Genomic DNA, 19348 nt, shown 5'->3' with positions numbered 1-19348 from the left:
TGGAATTTAGTAATTTAAAAATACCAATTCATCTTTCTTGAAAAACATAATGAAAAGGGAGAGAATTCATCTATAACCTATGTTTTTTTGTTAAATTTAACTGGAAAATTGTGGGAAACTGGTTTCCTTAATACGCTGTTCAGCCAAAAGTTTTGGAAGATCTCCATCGAGAAAACAGAACTATTCATCAAAAAGTGAAAACTGTGGGGAAGAAACTTTTGAAGATTTACTTTTGAAGTATAAGCAAATACAGTTGGAACTTGAATGCATCAATAAGGATGAAAAATTAGCTTTGAGTAGCAAAGAAGAAAATGTACAGGATGACTCTAAAACATTGAACTTTGAGGACCAAACAAGCACTGATAACGTCAGTATTACAAAGGACTCAAGTAAAGAAGTAGCTCCTGAGGAGAAAACGCAGGTCAAAACTTTTCAGGCATTTGAATTGAAACCACTCAGGCAAAAATTGACTTTACCAGGAGATAAGAACCGGTTGAAAAAAGTTAAAGATGGAACAAAACAGCTTTCTCTGAAATCTGACACTACTGAGTCTAGTCAAGGTAATGTAGTTATTTTAATTAGTAATAGGATTCTTCCTCCTCTAGAGGGGTAACTAATTGTCTTGGTAGTACATTTCATTAAAATTATTCTGTTAATTTACCTGTAAATTATTTTGCATTTTTAGGTAGACATGGTATTATTGAATAATGACAAGCTTTATTACTTTTGAATCTTTGTTTTATTTCTTTTCGAGCCTTACATATTGGTCAGAACTTACAGAACAATACAAAGTTGAACAGAAGTGATAACAGTGGGCACCTTCGTTGTCTTTTTTAAGGGGGATACTTGTAAAACTTACTGTTACACATGATCTTTGATAAGTTTTTGGTAGCTACACTTTATCAGAATATGGAAGTTTTTTTTTTTTTTTCCTATTCCTGGTTTGAGATTTCAGCATGAATGGATGTTCAAGTTCGTTAAATATTTTTTTTATTCATTGAGATGAACATCTGATTTTTCTTCTTTAATTTGTTAACGTAATGGTTTATATTAATTGCTTTTTGTAATGTTAAACCACTCTTATATTCCTGTACAACTAGTTTATGATATATCATGTTTATATATCATAGGTTTGGCTTAGTTTTTATTTTCCTCTTTTTTATTAAAATTTATATACAATTTATATACTATCACTTAACCAAACCAGTTGCCATTGAGTTGATTCTGACTCGTGGCGATCCCATGTGCGTCAGAGTAGGACTGTGCTCCATAGGGTTTTCCTTGGCTGATTTTTCAAAAGTAAACCGCCAGGCCTTTCTTTCAAGGCACGTCTGAGTGGATTCGAACCTCCAAACTTTTGGTTAGCAGCTAAGTACTTACCCATTTCCACTACCTAGATACCCCCATCATTTAACGTAATGCATCCGAGATTCATTCATGTTGTTATATACATCAGTAACTTGTTCTTTTTTCTTGTGGAGTAGCGTTCATTGTAAGAAGCTCTGCTGGTGCAGTGGTTAAGCTCTTGGCTGCTAGCCGAAAGGCTGACGTGGGTCCATGGGAGAAAGACCTAGTGATCTGCTTCTGTAGAAATAACAGCCTAGAAAACCCTGTGGGGCAGTTCTGCTCTGTTACATGGTGTCTCTGTGAGTCAAGAATTATTCAGAGGCAACCAACAACATAGCGGTACAGGTGGTCCCCAACTTATGACTGGTTTCCATTCCGACGACTCCCTTGTAAGCTGGCTGTGACATAAGTTGAATACTTTTTTTTTGTTTTCATTATTATTACCTTTTATTATCTTTATAAATTTGATCTTTATTTATTGGTGTCCGGACAGTGAAGTCAGGGTAATAATGGCCGTGCAGCGCATGCACCATTCAGTTGTCATATATCTTTAGAGTTGAACATTGCCCAACTTTCTATACATTACAACTCCCTACACTGACACCGACTTAGGCCTCATTGTAGACCAGGCCGTAGCCTGCTGTACAGCAGTGTTTTGATCAGTAAATCAGAACATTGAACATCTGAGGATGACATCAGCAAATTACGTGCTGCAGTGGTGCATGTAGTACATATTACTGTGATGATAAGATGTACAAAAAAAAAAAATGGTTGTTAAGTGGGGTTCGTTGTAACTTGAATACGTTGGAAGTTGAGGACTACGTGTATTCCATTGTGAAGTCCCTAGGTGGTACAAATGGTACCTGAAAGGCTGGAGGTTCATGTCCACCCAGAAGTGCCTTGGAAGAAAGACTTGGCGACCTACTTCTGAAAAATCAGCCATTTATGTATGCAGCATAGTTCTGCTCTGACACACACGGGGTCCCCATGAGTCAGACTTGACTTGGCAGCATTGATTTTTTTAGTATTCCATTGTATGGCTGTCCTACAATTTGTTTATCCATTTCTCAGTTGAGAGACATTTAGGTTTTTCCAATTTCTGGCAATTATGAACGAAGGTTTGCTAGTATTTTGTTCAGAATTTCTGTGTATTCATGGCCTGTAATTTTTGCCCCTATGTTTCATTGGAAACCCTGGTGGTGTAGTGGTTAAGTGCTACGGCTGCTAACCAAAGGGTCGGCAGTTCAGATCTGCCAGGCGCTCCTTGGAAACCCTGTGGGGCAGTTCTGCTCTGTCCTATAGGGTCGCTATGAGTCTGAATCGACTCGACGGCACTGGGTTTGGTTTTTGGTTTTTATGTTTCATTGTCAAGTTTTAGCGTACGATTATGATACTCATAAAATGAGAATGAAAAGAAAGTTTCCTTTTTATTCTCTGCAGTAGTTTTAAGATTGGAGTCATTCCTGGAATATTTGGAAGATCGTGCTGGTAAAAGTGTCTGGTCCTGGGTGAATTCCCCGCCCTCCCCTGCCGTGGGGGTGGTAGGAATGGTTTTAAATTGCTAACTCTTCATGGTTTCTATTTCTGGTTAGGCAGTTTAGGTGAGCTATATTTTTCTAGTAATGTGTTCATTTCCTGTAAGTTGTAAAATGTTTAAAAAGCTGTTTCTAAGAATCTCTTGCCTTTTTATTATCTATAGCATTTATAATTTTTTTTTTACTTCTTCTGCAGTTTCCCCAGAAATAAGTCCAGAGATTTTAAAACTTACTAGTTTTCAGCCTCTCTATTCTACTAAAAGCATTTAAGGCTATAAATTTTCTGCTATAGCTGCATCTTAAATTGTGATAGTTTTTTTTTTCCATTCATTTTACTTTCTCATTTCTGTTTATTTGATATGCTTGATCTATCAATAACTGAGAGAAATTTGTTAAAATCTGCCACTACGATGGTGAATTTGTGTCTTCTGGTTTTTGCTTTATACTTTGAGACTGGGAAATTGACTCAGTATTATGTAGTCACCTTTGTTATCTGTAATAATGTTTTTGCCTAAAAGACTATTTGGTCTATCTCCATCTTCATAATTATTTACACCTCTTATATTTTCCATTTTTTCAGTGTTTCTTTATTCTTACATCCTGGATGTCACTTGTATATAACAAAGTTAGGTTTCATTTTTAATCTAGTTTGACAATCTTTTTGTTTAACTGGAACATGTAGTCTATTCATATTTTTTGTGATTACTGATATTTGGATTTATTTTCCTTTTTTTGGTTGCCTCTTTTAATTCTTCATATCATTTTTTCCTTTACTAGTTTTGAAGTTAGATGCTAAGTTTCTGGCTTCGTTATATATAGGATTGTAACATGAATTCTTATCAGTGTTTTCACACCTTCTCTGGGACCTTTATCCACTTTCTTTTTAAGGCTTCTTTTGTGTGTGTGTGTGTGTGCTGAAAACATTAATTTTTATAGAGAAAGGATATCATTAATTCAATTATGTTAATGTATCTTAATTAATTTTTTTAAATAATATTTTATTTTTAGTGAAAATATACCCAGCAAGACTTGTTCCTATTCAGCAGTTTTTAGACATAATGGTTGGTGACATTGGATACATTCTTCATATTGTGTCAGCATTCTTGTTATTTCTGTTTTAGGTGTTTTACTCCCATTAACTTAAACTCCCTGCCCCTCAACCTTCTCGTCTGTGTTTTAGAATAGCTGTTGTCCATTTGGTCTTATATAGGTAATTTTTTACAAGATTACGTGCAATACTCAAGGGTGGCAATCTTTACTTACTGATTATTAAATTAAACTGTTACTAAGTTTAAAGGTGACTTCAGGGGATAGTTTTGATTCAAGCTATAAAGTTCGATCCCTGGGCTATCATTACCAGGAACCTGATAGAAATGCAAATAGTGAGGCCTACCCAGATCTCCTGAATCAGAAGCTCTGGAAATACGGTCCAGCAAGCCCTCCTGCTGATTCTGGTGCATGCTAGTTTGAAAATCACTAAACTAGAGCAATGACCCCAAGGCAGAAGGGTGCCTGGCAGGTTTGAGAAAAAACTCGAAGACTTTTGCTTCTCTGGAAGAGAGAGTGAGGGGGATGAGTAGTGGGAGAGAGGAGGTCAGAGGTGACAGGGTGGGGCAGATCACGTAGAGCCTTGTAAGAACTTTGGTTTTTCCAAAGTGAAATGGAGACCTATTGAAGAGTCTTGAGCAGAGGACTGACATAATTTGTTGTTAACTTTCAAAGGATTACTCTGGCTGCACTGCTGAGAATATTCTATAGTGGAGCAGAATATTCTATAGATACACCTTCTCCTCACTTGTCAACTCTCTCGTTATCTGACATTTCACATTTACGACAGTAGTAAAAAATGTACTATTCTACTGTTTTGTGCGTTAACAATGTACATCTGGCGGTAACAAACGCTGAGGTGCAAGGCGAGAGTAACACTGGTTTGGTGATTAAGGTTATGCGTCAACTTGGCTGAGCCATGATTCTCAGTGGTTTGGTGGCATCTTAGTCATCTAGTGCTGCTGTAACAAATACCACAAGTGGATGGCTTTAACAAAGAGAAGTTTATTCTCTCACAGCCCAGTAGGACAGAAGTCTGAATTCAGGGCGCTGGCTCCAGGGGAAGGCTTTCTCTCTCTGTCGGCTCTGGAGGAAGGTCCTTGTCATCAGTCTTCCCTTGGTTTGGGAGCTTCTCAGGCACAGGGACCTTGAGTCCAAAGGATGTGCTCTGCTCCCGGTGCTGCTTTCTTGGTGGTATGATGCCCCCTTGTCTCTCTGCTTGCTTCTCTCTTTTATATCTCAAAAGAGATTTGCTTAAGACACTATCTAATCTTGTACATCTCAATATAACTGCCACTGATCCATCTCATTACATCATAGTGATAGGATTTACAACACATAGGGAAGTCACATTAGATGACAGAATGGTAGACAGTTGTAAAATACTGGGAATCATGACCTAGTCAAGTTGACACATATTTTGGGGGGACACTATTTAGTCCATGACAGGCAGTTATGTAATGATGTAATTTGGCAGTCATGTAATGATATAGTCACCCTCCATTTTCACATAATGCCGATTTTCTGATAACAACCTGGTCTTTGGAAGCTAACCATGTCGATAAGTGAGGAGTGGGTGTACTACGTTTAGAGGTGTTTTTCTCTCTATCCTTGAAATTTTTTTTTTTTTGTAATACTATATGCATCTGGATTTTCTTAAAACTTCTCTGATTTTCCTTTTCTGCCTTTTTTATTACTAATTTTCATTTATAATTTCTTAACTGTTGATGTCCTCTACTCCATCCTCCTAGAGTGTTTTTATTTATTATGATTTTTAACTATCATCCATATGCTAATGACTCTATCCCCAGCTCAGCTTAATACTTTTTTAAATACTGCATAACTGCACAAGAGCAATTTTAATTTTGGAAATTTTGAGTAAGAATTGAACTAATTTTATTGTAAAGACCCATGACAATGGAGAACAGTGACTGTATGCTTGGTCAGTTAAGCAATAACCTGCATTTATTAATCTTCGTATAAATTAAGATTTATTGTCTGAAATTTATGGCTTGTGCTTGTTTTTAAGGTAGCATTGTATTCATAAGGTACCTTTCAGATTAATTGGTACCTTAAGGGATGTGCTGCCACCTTTTATAGACATAGATATATAATCAACTAATAGGCTTCTCATGACCTAATGAAATTCATAGGTTTCTTATGTGGGAAGAAAAGTTTAATGCTTTGTATATATATTAGTGCAAGCAGAATGCTCCTTGGAGGCAGGGATGGCGAGACTTCATCTCACATACTTTGGACACGTTATCGGGAGGGACCAGTCCCTGGAGAAGGACGTCATGCTTGGTAAAGCGGAGGGTCAGTGAAAAAGAGGAAGACCCTCAATGATATGGATTGACACAATACCTGCAACAGTGGGCTCAAGCATAACAACGATTGTGAGGATGGTGCAGGATCGGGCAGTGTTTCCTTCTGTTGTATGTGGGGTAACTGTGCTTTGGAACTGACTCGACAGCACCTAACAACAACGTTTATTAGTGGAAGACTGCTTGTCACATTTTTTTTTTCCCCTGTTGATTTTTGTCTAATAGTTGTTACGATTCTGGTGTTCTCTGAAGTTTAGTTGTTTTTACTATAACGCGACATACACATTCCTAAAAAATCACCACACTGTGCAGAATTGCATGGCAAAAACCACAGGGCTTAAGGGGAAAGTGAGGCTAGAGGCACAACAATGAAAAACTTTGTCACTGGAACATTAAAAAAAAAAAGATTAAATAAAAAACAAACCGTTGCTGTCGAGTTGGTTGCAACTCGCAGCGACCCTGTGGGACAGAGTAGAACTGCCCCATAGAGTTTCTGAGGAGCGCCTGGTGGATTTGAACTGCCAGCCTTTTGGTTAGCAGCCATAGCACCTAACCACTACACCACCAGGGTTTCAAAAAACAAAAAAGGAAGACGGGAACCTAAAAGAAAAAATGCAGTTTTACCCATGTTATTTAAAAAAACTGAAATAATAAATATGACACTTCACCTTTTAAAAACCTGAAGTGTGCTTGCAGAAGTGGAAGGGTAGTAGCTTATAAGTTACTCTGAAGTAGTGGAAAGAGGGTTATCTGAAATCAGTCAGTAAGTTTTAACACCAGATGTGAAAGGGTATGGTTCAGCAGACGGTGAACTGAGGTGGCTGGTAGCTGTTTGAAATATGTGTGCAGGCTCACCTGAGTGCGGGTTTCTGCATTTTCCTAATGTTTTCTTGAGAACAAAATAGCACATAAACAAACATGAAATCTGTGCTTTGCTCAAATTGTTTCCTAATATACAAGTTACATTGCAGTAAATTCCCATTTCTGAAACAGGCATCAAAGCAGAACTCACCAACCTCAGAATTTGGTGGTTGTCTACTATTTTTATCATCCAAAGCGCTTGATTAGTAATTTTTCTAGTCATTGAATAAGTTAGCTATTCTTTCACTAGTAGGCTCACTTGAGCAAATTACCTATGTCAATATTGTTGTAATACACTCTAACTTCACTGGGTGATTGTAGAACTGTCGTAGATTCAGATAATATATAGATATAAAGCTTTACAAACTACTTCATCAGAAATCTGGGCCCAAGACTAGAATTCTGGAAAAATGTGGTCATATGTGTGTATGGACTTAATTTTCTTGATACAGGCAGTTCCCAGATTATGAACAAGTTCCATTCCTAAATCTGTCTTTAAGTTGAATTTGTACATAAATTGGAACAGGTGTTCGTATCTAATATCAGTTAGTCAAACATTTGTCTTAGTATATAGCATATAGTGTACCTTTGTAATGAATAAAAAACATAAAGGAAACACTTCCAAATACAGTTAAAACGTCTTAATCATAATGTCTTAGTTATCTAGTGCTTCTATTAACAGAAACATCGTAAGTGGATGGCTTTAACAAACAGGAATTTATTCATTCACAGTTTAGGAGGCTAGAAATCCAAATTCAGTGTGCCAGGTCCAGGGGAAGGCTTTCTTTTGTTGGCTCTGGTGGAAGGTCCTTGTCATCAATCTTCCCTTAGGTCTGGGAGTTTCTCAGCTCAGGGACCCCAGGTCCAAAGGATGTGCTCCACTCCACTCCTGGCGCTGCTTTCTTGGTCGTAGGAGGTCACTCTCCTCTCTGCTGGCTTCTCTCTTTTATATCTCAAAAGAGATTGACTGAAGATATAACCTGATCCTATAGATTGTGTCCTGCCTCATTAACTTAACTGCCTCGAATCCTGCCTCATTAACATTGTAAAACCCACCACCTTCCACCTTCTGATTTGTATGACCCCACAGGGTTTCTGCAACCGTGAATCTGTATAGGAGGAGCAGACTGCCACATCTTTCTCCTCAGGAGCCTCTGGTGGTTTTCTGCCACGACTAACCTTTCAGTTTGCAGTCCCTTTAACCACTGCACCAACAGGGCTTCTTCATTAACATCGTAGAGGTTAGGATTTATAATACATAGGATAACTACATCAGATCCCTAAAGGGAGAATAACGACACAATACTGGGAATCATGGCCTAGCCAAGTTGACGCACATTTTGAGGGGATACAATTCAGCTATACCTATTGTGGCCAAGTCGTTTCCAACTCATAGCGACCCTATAGGACAGAGTTGAACTGCCCCATAAGGTTTTCAAGGAGTGGCTGGTACATTTGAACTGCTGACCTTTTGGTTAGCAGCTGAGCTCTTAACCACTGTGCCACTAGGGCTCCCTACACATAGTAAATTAATAACGTTTTGAGGCGGATCGCAAAGTAGTGCCTATTTGTTACTACGAACCATTGTGTGTACCTCAAATTTTTAATGGACTTTATGGGTTTTTTTTCCTTCATAATTACGGGTTGTATTTAAGTCAGACATTTATAACCTGAGGTCTGCCTGTACTTAAAACTGCTACTACTAGGCTTTTCTAGGTAGAGAACTGCAAATCTAATATAATCTCTAAATGTTGAACTCATTTCAAGTTCAGAGGAGATGGAATTAATCATTTTATTCATCAGTGTGGATTATCTATTTAGTGATGAAGCTTTAATTCTTGTCTGTCCATTCCATAAATTCTCTTCTCTTTTGAAATAATTTTTAGTTCAGAGGTCATTTTATCAAAGTGTAGTTCAGCTTATTATTTAATATTTTGAATCATTTTGCCTCATAACTCGCAGAAATGAGGCTGATACAAGGTTAAGTTTGCTCAGATTTTCACTCCCTCTCACAACATTCTTTCCTCTTGGTTGAAAGATTGACAGAATGAGACCCTTTAATGAGACTCTTTAAAATAATTATTAGTAAGTAATATGTAACATTTTATTTAAGATTGATTTTGGTGATCTTTTAGAGTATTCAAAAGATGCTATTTTATTTTAAAGGATTAGAAGATAAAGAACAAAATTTAACAAGAAGAATTAGTACTTCAGATATTCTGTCTGAAAAGGTAAGATACTGCTTTGCGGGACTGGATATCTGTAACACTGTCTTGCACTTCATTATTCTTTTGAAAGGGTAATTCTGCCTTGCTTTGTACTCATCTTTTTCATCATTGCCATTTCCCTGTTTGTACATAAGCCTTAAAGATAAGAAAATCTGGAGGAATGTCTTTTGAGTCTTTTTCCACTGGCTTCTGCAAATGTTTAATTGAAGTGTTACATATACCCATAGACGATCTTTTTGTTTTGTTTCTGTTTGTTTTGTAACTTTTCATTTTGATCCAGAGATTTTCATTTCCTAGTTTTTAGGGTATTAGCCTGCGTGTTAAACCTTTGGCATTAGATAGACCTTGACCTGTTGTCCGATTCTAGCTCTTCCTCTTATTAGCTGAGCCATGTATGTCACCTATTTAGCCTTTGCTTGCCTCTTTTTCTCTGTTCTCTGGGTTGTTTTGAGGCTTTAGTAGGATAAAGTACAGAAGAATCAGGAACTATGTCTGACATGTGATAGGACCTTAAGAACCCAGGCCTTCTCTTCATTGACTTAGAGATTTGAAATGATTTCTTCTACTGAGATTTCAGTTCATTTTTAGGAGTAAATGGAAATATTTCAAAGAGCCTAGGAGCTTTAGGAAAAAGATGGTCCTGAATTTGGGAATGATAATTTAATAATATACAATGATATGTGAGTATATATATATAGGTGTATAAAATATGTGTGTGTGTATGTATATATTTGTGTTTGAATATCCTCAAAATAACTGTATGAAGTAAGTTGACATTCATGTTTTGCAGATAAGGTAAGATCCATTTAGGCAGATTAAGTGACTTGCTTAAAGTTACATAGCAATTAAATGTCAGAGCAAGGAGTTGAATGGGATTCTTTGACTACTGGTTCAGGGTCCTTCTTGCCATTCAAGTAGCTACTTCAAGTAGCATATAGTTGTGGGCAGAATCAGTGGTGTTTTGCTTTCATCCAAAAAGAAGTAGTTGGAAAAAGTAATCAAAGACTTTTAAGTCTTAATGGAACAGTGTTGATATCTTTATTTTTGTTAAACTATAAATTAGCACCGTCCAATAGAATTTTCTGTGATGATACAAATGTTCTAAGTCTATGGTCTCCAGTAATGGTAGCCATTAGCCAGCCACATATGGCTATTAAGCATTTGAAATGTGGCTAATATTACTGAGTTCAGTTTTAATTTTAGTTAATTTAAGTTTATTAGCCACATGTAGCTCATTGCTACCGTATTTGACAGCATAGCTCTAGAACTTCAGTACCAAGCGATAGGATATGATATGTGACTTAGAGTAAAAAAGGAGTTATGATAACTTTTAAACTCATTCTTTATATGTATTTCTGAACAGCGGAAGGGGTAATTGTGTCCTGGTTTTGATAAACTGAAGTGTTAAAATATGTATTTATTGGTAGTTCAATTAGGGATGTATAGTAGCTCATATTAAGGTGAAACCACTATGTAGGATAAACTGTTTTCTTTATGCTTAAGAATAGTAATAATTTGATTTTAGAAAAAAAAATGTTGTCACTATTTACTTATAAGAAAAATTATTAGATAATTGGGCCTGAGCCTTTTGGAGCCTTAGACTCTTGACTCTCGCCCTCATGCTCAGATACACGCACATGCACACAAAGGTAAAACACATACAGTTTTGCATGTAACTTCAGGGATGGGGAGCTAAGGAATCCTCCTTCCTCCCCAAAATCTATGAACTTCAATTAAGAACCTCTGCTTAGGTAACTTGGCATTTTTAGTATATATTTAAGCTAAAATTGAATAGATTGCTTTTCAAAATTACCTCAGAAAAAGGTAGAATAGAAAATTAAGAACTTATTTCATTCTGAAAACAGTTCTCAAACGTCTACTTTAACATACCTTCCTATTTTAGCTTCTCTAAAGAAAAAAGATTTTTTTTCTTTTTTCAAAGAAAAGTCGTGGGTGTTTAAAATGTTTTAAACATTCAGACAATTATCTATAGCTCTAAAACACATAATGTTCAATTTTAAGCAAATCTACAGATTTTTTTCTTCAGTAATTTAAAGAATTAAAAAGATATATATATATAAAAATTTATAAATTTCAGTCTTGACATTGAAGGTAACCTGTTCTCTGTATTACTTGTGAAACTAGTAAATCACATGATTATGGAATCTGGACATTTCATTAAAAGAAATAGTTTTGTAAGTTTGTGAATGCCATTCCCTTACCCATCTTGTTGTAGTTTTCAGTTATAATTGTCAATGTGGCATGTAATAATCGCCAGTTGGTGTCATTATAGGGTTGCCATGAGTCAGAATTGACTCGATGGCATCAGGATTGATCTTTTTGGGTTTGTGTCGTCATAAATTCACATCAAAGGATATGACATGAATCATATAGTAGGAAACTACTCAACTCTACTTCTAACCTTCCTATAGACCAATATTGCCAGTTCATAGTATTAGCAGTAATTGTGGCTATAGACTAGCAACAGTGATGATGCGATGTAAGTAGAATACCTCTTTAAGGCAGTCCAGCCCTTTCACTTCATTCTTAATTCCTTACATCTCCTGGGTTCTTTTGATTTCATCTTCCATTTGCTATGATCAGATTTTTACTCTTTTTAGTTTAGAAAGGCCAGTTGAATGGTAGTCTCTAACCCTTAACTCTCCTTTTTCTGCATAATTCCGTTCCATCAGTTGTGAGCTCTTCCCTACCCTCCCAGCCCTATACACTTACATGTATGTATACACCATCCACAGATTGATCTTCTGTTTGTGTTAGAGGGACTGAATAGAGTGGTAGGCTATGGTAGGTAAGTTTCCTTATTTTATCTATATTTGTGTTTTAAATATTTGCCTTAAAATGAACTTTAAATTCTGACCTATGAGAAGGTTTATGACTTGGTAAAATGTTCAAGGTCAAATAGTGGAATTTTAAAATTGTTATTTATTTATTTTTTTAAAGAAACTTGGGGAAGATGAAGAGGAACTATCTGAATTACAGCTTCGTCTTTTGGCACTTCAATCAGCTAGTAAAAAATGGCAACAAAAAGAACAGCAGGTGATGAAAGAAAGCAAAGAAAAGTTGACTAAGATGAAAACTGTACAGCAAAAAGTTAAAACCAGTACAAAAACACATTCGGCCAAAAAAGTTAGCACTACAGGTGATCATTTCTGTTAAATTCTTTTCATTGGTTTCATATATCAGTATGTTTCTAGATTTTAATTCAGAAAATTTTGAGTTTTGGGAATTATAGGACCAAGCAATGGTGGGTAATCCTGTATAAACAGAATTTAGAACTACTGTATGTGACTTACGATTATGAAAATAATTTTTAAAGCTCTTATTTTCTTTTATCTCCTCGAAAATTCTAACATTGTAACATACTGGTGTTTTTGTATTTTTCATTTAAAGCTAAACAAGCCTTGCGAAAGCAGCAAACAAAGGCATGGAAGAAACTACAGCAACAAAAAGAACAGGAAAGACAGAAAGAAGAGGATCAGAGGAAACAAGCTGAAGAAGAAGAGAGAAGGAAAAGAGAAGAAGAAATCAGAAAAATTCGAGATCTCTCAAATCAGGAAGAACAGTACAATCGATTCATGAAATTGGTCGGTGGAAAGAGGCGATCAAGAAGTAAAGTAAGGAATGCAGAATGGTTTTGTCCAAAGCAGCAGCATATGTTAAAAATAAAATCATGATGTTACTCATACTTAAGTGTACTTACAGGCTTGGCTGCCAACTAAAAGGTGAGCGATTGTAACCCACCAGCAGCTCCGCAGGAGAAAGGTGTGGAAACCCTATGCGGCAGTTCTGCAGTTCAGCTGTGTCCTGTAAGGTCGTTATCAGTTTGAGTCGACTTGAAGGCAGTGGATTTGGTTTTTTGGATTATAGTCTTACTTCATAGCTTTAGCCACTAAGAAAAATTATAAATATATTTGGCGTCGTTGTTAGGTGCTACTCAGTTGATTTCAACTCACAGTGACCACATGTGACAGAGAAGAACTGCCCCATATGGTTTTCTAGGCTGTAATCTTTTGTTTTTTTAAATAATAATTTATTGTGTTTTCAGTGAAGTCTTACTCAGCAGTTTAGGTTCCCACTGAATAATTTCTGTACAAGTTGTTCAGTGACATTGATTACGTTCTTCACAGTTGTGAACATTCTAATTATATCTGTTTTGGTTGTTCCATTTCCATTAATCTATTTTCCCTGCCCACTTATATTCTCATCTTTGTTTAAAATAATTGTTGACTATTTGGTCCATCTTCCTGTCTTAGAAATGCCTGTTAACTTGTCTACCTCCTCTGCTTGACTGTGCAGGTAGATGATTTTTTTAAGGGAGCACAGTACTTATGGGTAATATTCATTTTTTTTTTTTTTTAATTTTTATTGTGCCTTAAGTGAAATTTACAAATCAAGTCAGTCTCATACAAAAATTTATACTTGCTGTATACTCCTGGTTGCTATCCCCCTAAGGAAATAGCACACTCCTTCCTTCCACTCTATTTTCGTGTCAATTGGGCCAGCTTCTGGACCCCTCTGCCCTTTCATCTCCCACCAGACAGGACCTGCCCACATAGTCTCGTGTGTCTACTTGATCCAAGAAGCTCGCTCTTCACCAGTATCATTTTCTATACCATGGTCCAGTCCAATCGTTGTATGAAGAGTTGGCTTTGGGAATGGTTCCTATCTTGGGCTAAAAGAAGCTCTGGGGACCATGACCACTGGGGTCCTTCTAGTCTCAGTCAGGCCATTAAGTCTGGTCTTTTTACGAGAATTCGAGGTGTGCATCCCACTGCTCTCCTGCTCCCTCAGGGTTTCTCTGTTGTGTTCCCTGTCAGGGCAGTCACTGGTTGTAGCCAGGCACCATCCAGTTCTTCTGGTCTCACGCTGATGTAGTCTGTGGCTTATGTGGTCCTTTCTGTCTCTTGGGCTCTTAATTAACTTCTGTCTTTGGTGTTCTTCATTTTCCTTTGCTCCAGGTTGATTGACACCAGTTGATGTATCTTACATGGCCACATGCTAGCGTTTAAGACCCTGGATGCCACTCTTCAAAGTGGGATGCAGAATGTTTTCTTAATAGATTTTAGTATGCCAATTGACTTAGATGCCCCCTGAAACCATGGTCCCCAAACCCCCACTCCTGCTACGCTCGCCTTGGAAGCGTTCAGTTTATTCAGGAAACGTCTTTGCTTTTGGTTTAGCCCAGTTGTGCTGACCTCACCTGTATTGTGTGTTGTCTTTCTCTTCACCTAAAATAATTCTTGTCTACTGTCTAATTAGTGAAAACCTGTCTCCCTTCCTCCCTCTCCACTCTCGTAACCAGCCAAGAATATTTTCTTCTGTTTAAACTATTTTTTGAGTTCTTATAATAGTTGTCTTATACAATATTTGACCTTTTGCAGCTGACTAATTTCACTCAGCATAACGCCTTCCAGATTCCTCCATGTTATGAAATGTTTCATGGATTCATCATTTTTCTTTATCGATGCATAGTATTCCATTGTGTGAAATACCATAATTTATTTATCCATTCATCCAATGATGGGCACCTTGGTTGCTTCCGTCTTTTTGCTATTGTAAACGGAGCTGCAATGAACATGGATGCGCGTGTATCTGTTTGTGTAGAGGCTCTTATTTCTCTAGGATATATTCCAAGGAGTGGGATTGCTTCATCCTATGGTAGTTCTGTTTCTAATTTTTTAAGGAAGTGCCAAATCGATTTCCAAAGTGGTTGTACCATGTTACATTCCCACCAGTAGTGTGTAAGTGTTTCAGTCTCTCCACAACCTCTCCAGCATTTATTATTTTGTGTGTTTTGGATTAATGCCAGCCTTGTTGGAGTGAGATGGAATCTCATTGTAGTTTTGATTTGCATTTCTCTAATGGCTAATGATAGTGAGCATTTCCTCTTGTATCTGTTAGCTACCTGAATGTCTTCTTTAGTAAAGTGCCTGTTCATATCCTTTCCCCATTTTTTAATGGGGTTATTTGTCTTTTTGCAGTTGAGTTCTTGCAATATCATGTAGGTTTTAGAGATCAGATGCTGATCGGAAACGTCATAGCTAAAAACTTTTTCCCAATCTGTAGGTAATGTTTTTACTCTTTTGGTGAAGTCTTTGGATGAGCATAGGCATTTGATTTTAAGGAGCTCCCAGTTATCTAGTTTCTCTTCTGCTTTGTTAGTAATGTTTTGTATACTGTTTATGCCATGTATTAGAGCTCCTAGTGTTGGCTCTGTTTTTTCTTCCATGCTCTTTTTCATTTTAGATTTTATGTTTGGGTCCTTGATCCATTTTGAGTTAGTTTTTGTGCGTGATATGAGGTATGGGTCTTGTTTCATTTTTTTGCAGATGGGTATCCAGTTACACCAGCACCGTTTGTTAAGGAGACTGTCTTTTCCCCATTTAACTGAGTTTGGGCCTTTGTCAAATATGAGTCGCTCATATGTGGATGGATTTATGTCTGGATTCTCAACTCTGTTCCATTGGTCTACGTATTTGTTGTTTTACCAGTACCAGGCTGTTTTGACTACTTTGGTGGTATAAAAGGTTCTAAAATCAGGTAGAGTGAGGCCTCCTGCTTTGTTTTTCTTTTTCAGTAACGCTTTACACATCCAGGGCCTCTTTCCCTTCCGTATGAAGTTGGTGATTTGTTTCCCCATCTCATTAAAAAATAATCGTTGGAGTTTGGATTGGAATTGCATTGTATCTATAGATTGCTTTTGGTAGAACAGACAGTTTTATAATATTAAGTCTTCCTAACCATGAGCAAGGTATGTTTTGCCTACTTTTGTAGGTCTGTTTTGGTTTCTTGCAGAAGTGTCTTGTAGTTTTCTTTGTATAGGTTTTTTACAGCTCTAATAAGATTTATTCCTAAGTATTTAATCTTCTTGGGGGCTATTATAAATGGTACTGATTTGGTGATTTCCTTTTCAGTGTTCTTTTTGTTGGTGTGGAGGAATCCATCTGATTTTTACATGTTTATCTTGTATCCCAATACTCTGCTGAACTCTTCTATTAGCTTCAGTAGTTTTTTTGAGGGTTTTCTGTGTATAAGATCATGTTATCTGCAAATAGAGATAATTTTACTTCTTCCTTACCAATTTGGGTGCTCTTTATTTCTTTATCTAGCCATTTTGCTCTGGCGAGGACCTCCAGCGCAGTGTTGAGTAAGAGTGGTGGTAAAGGGTATCCTTCTCTGCTTCCCAAACTCAAGCGGAATGCTTTCAGACTCTCTCTGTTTAGGATGATGTTGGCTGTTGGCTTTGAATAAGTGCCCTTTATTATGTTCAGGAATTTCCCTCTATTCCTATTTTGCTGAGAGTTTTTATCATGAATAGGTAGTGAACTTTGTTAAATGCCTTTTCTGCATCGGTTGATAAGATCATGTGGTTCTTGTCTTTTATTTATATGATGGATTACATTCATTGTTTTTCTAATGTTGAACCATCCCTGCATACCTGATATGAATCCCACTTGGTCATGGCAAATTATTTTTTTGATATGTTGTTGAATTCTATTGGCTAGAATTTTGTTGAGGATTTTTGCGTCTAAGTTCATGAGGAATATAGGTCTTTAGTTTTCTTTTTTTGTGGTATCTTTACCTAGTTTTGGTATCAGGGATATGGTGGCTTCATAGAATGAGTTTGTGAGTATTCCGTCCTTTTCTATGCTCTGAAATACCTTTAGTAGTTAGTGGTATTAACTCTTCTCTGAAAGTATGGTAGAACTCTGCAGTGAAGCTGTCCGGGCTAGGGCTTTCTTTTTGTTGAGTTTTTTGATTACCTTTTCAATCTTTTCTTTTGTTATGGATTTATTTAGTTGTTCTACCTTTGTTTGTGTTAGTTTAGGTAGTTAGTGTGTTTCTAGAAATTCATCCATTTCTTCTAGGTTTTCAAATTTGTCAGAGTACAATTTTTCGTAGTAATCTGATATGATTCTTTTAATTTCAGTTCGGTCTGTTGTAATATCGCCCATCTCGTTTCTTACTCAGGTTATTTACTTTCTCTCGTGTTTTTATTTCTCAGCTTATCCAGTGGTTTATCAATTTTGTTAATTTTTTCAAGGAACCAGCTTTTGGTCTTTGTAATTCTTTCAGTTGTTTTTCTGCTTCCTAGTTCATTTAATTCTGCTCTAATTTTTATTATTTGCTTTCTTCTGGTACCCCAGGGTTTCTTTTGTTGCTCTCTTTCTGTTTGTTCGAGTTGTAGGGATAATTTTTTGATTTTGGCCCTTCTTTTTGTATGTGTGCATTTATTGATATAAATTGATCTCTGATCACTGCTTTCGTTATGTCCCAAAGGTTCTGATAGGAAGTGTTCTCATTCTTGTAGGATTCTATGAATTTCTTTATTTTATCCTTAAAGTCTTCTATAACCCAGTTATTTTTGAGCAGGGTATTGTTCAGTTTCCAAGTGTTTGATTTCTTTTCTCTGCTTTTTCTGTTATTGATTTCTACTTTTATGGCCTTACGGTCAGAGAGGATGCTTTGTAATATTTTAACGTTTTGGGTTCTGCTAAGGCTTGCTCTCTGACCTAATATGTGGTCTATTCTAGAGAATGTTCCACGTGCACTACAAAAGAAAGTATACTTGATTGCTGTTGGGTGGAGTGTTTTGTATATGGCAGTGAGGTCAAGTTGGTTGATTGTGGCATTTAGATCTTCCGTGTCTTTATTAAGCTTCTTTCTGGATGTTCCGTCCTTCACCTGAAGTGGTGTGTTGAAGTCTCCTACTATAATGGTGGAGCTCTCTGTCTCACTTTTCAATGCTGTTAGAGGTTATGTGTCTTGCAGTCCTATCATTGAGTGCATAAATATTTGATATGCTTATATCCTCCTGGTATATTGTCCCTTTAATCATTATATAGTGTCCTTCCTCATCCTTTGTAGTGGATGTAACTTTAAAGTCTATTTTGTCAGAAATTAATATTGCCACTCCTGCTCTTTTTTGTTGTTTGCTTGGTATATTTTTTTCCATCCTTTGAGTTTTAGTTTGTGTGTAAGTCTAAAGTATGTCTCTTGTAGGCAGCATGTGGACAGATGGTGTTTTTTTATCCATCCTGCCACTCTCTCTCTTTATTGGTGCATTTAGGCAGTTAACATTCAGCATAATTATGGATAGGTATGAGTTTAGTGCTGTCATTTTGATGTCTTTTGTGTGTTGTTTACCGTTTCTTTTTCCCATTTAATTTTTTGTGCTGAACAGTTTATATATTGTCTTTTTCTCTCGTTCGTTGTTGTTGATTTTGTTTCTGCTGAGTCTCTGTCTTTTTCTTGTATTTTATTTTGATGAGTAGGATTGTTAGTCTCCTTTGTGGTTACCTTAATATTTACCCCTATTTGTCTAAGTTTAAACCTAACTTTTATTTCTTTTTATCCCCTGGTCTTCCTCTCCGTATGAAAGATCTATGGCTACATTTCGTAGTCCCTCTTTATTGTTTTAATGTTGTCTTCTTTTATGTAATGGCATACCTGTGTCCCTGTTATGAGCATTTTTTTTATCTTGATTTAGTTTTGTGATTTCTTTATCTGGATTGATACCTGATTGCTCTGTCCTGCATTCTAGTCTTGGGTTGATATCTGATATTATTGATTTTCTAACCACAGAGAACACCCTTTCTTGTAGTTTTGGTTTGGTTTTTGCGAGTTCCCTAAACTTCTCTTTATCTGGAAATGTCTTGATTTTGCCTTCGTGTTTGAGAGACAGTTTTGCTGGATATATGATTCTTGGCTGGCATGTTTTTTTTCCTTCAATGCTTCATATAAGTCATCCCATTGTTCTAGGCTGTAATCTTTATGGGCACAAATCATCAGGTCTTTCTGCTGTGGAGCTGCTGCTGGGTGGGTTCGAACCAACAACCTTTCAGTTAGCAGATGAGCACTTAACCTTGCACCACCAGGGCTCCTTATGGTTGATATAGCTCATTATGTAATTCTTTTTGGGAGAGGAGGAGGTAGGTTATAATTGGGAATGAGTCTTTTGTAGTTACAGGTATTAATTAGAAGT

The 19348-nt window shown here is 36.7% G+C and overlaps 1 protein-coding gene across 2 annotated transcripts in view; it reads left to right on the top strand.

Annotated features, from left to right (window-relative positions):
• Window positions 1–19348, top strand: part of ZFC3H1 (zinc finger C3H1-type containing) — a 63302-nt gene that overhangs the window by 5826 nt on the left and 38128 nt on the right. For both annotated transcript variants that reach the window (XM_049883898.1, XM_049883897.1), the window contains exons 2-5: window positions 144–560; window positions 9281–9345; window positions 12304–12502; window positions 12754–12977. In XM_049883898.1, coding sequence (XP_049739855.1) covers window positions 144–560; window positions 9281–9345; window positions 12304–12502; window positions 12754–12977 — 905 coding nt within the window. The remainder of the gene's footprint in view (window positions 1–143; window positions 561–9280; window positions 9346–12303; window positions 12503–12753; window positions 12978–19348) is intronic.

Source organism: Elephas maximus, chromosome 4 (genome assembly GCF_024166365.1).
Source record: "Elephas maximus indicus isolate mEleMax1 chromosome 4, mEleMax1 primary haplotype, whole genome shotgun sequence".
Lineage (NCBI taxonomy): Eukaryota > Metazoa > Chordata > Mammalia > Proboscidea > Elephantidae > Elephas > Elephas maximus.
The sequence above is the reverse complement of the archived record's forward strand: the minus strand, read 5'-3'. Positions and strand labels throughout refer to the sequence as shown.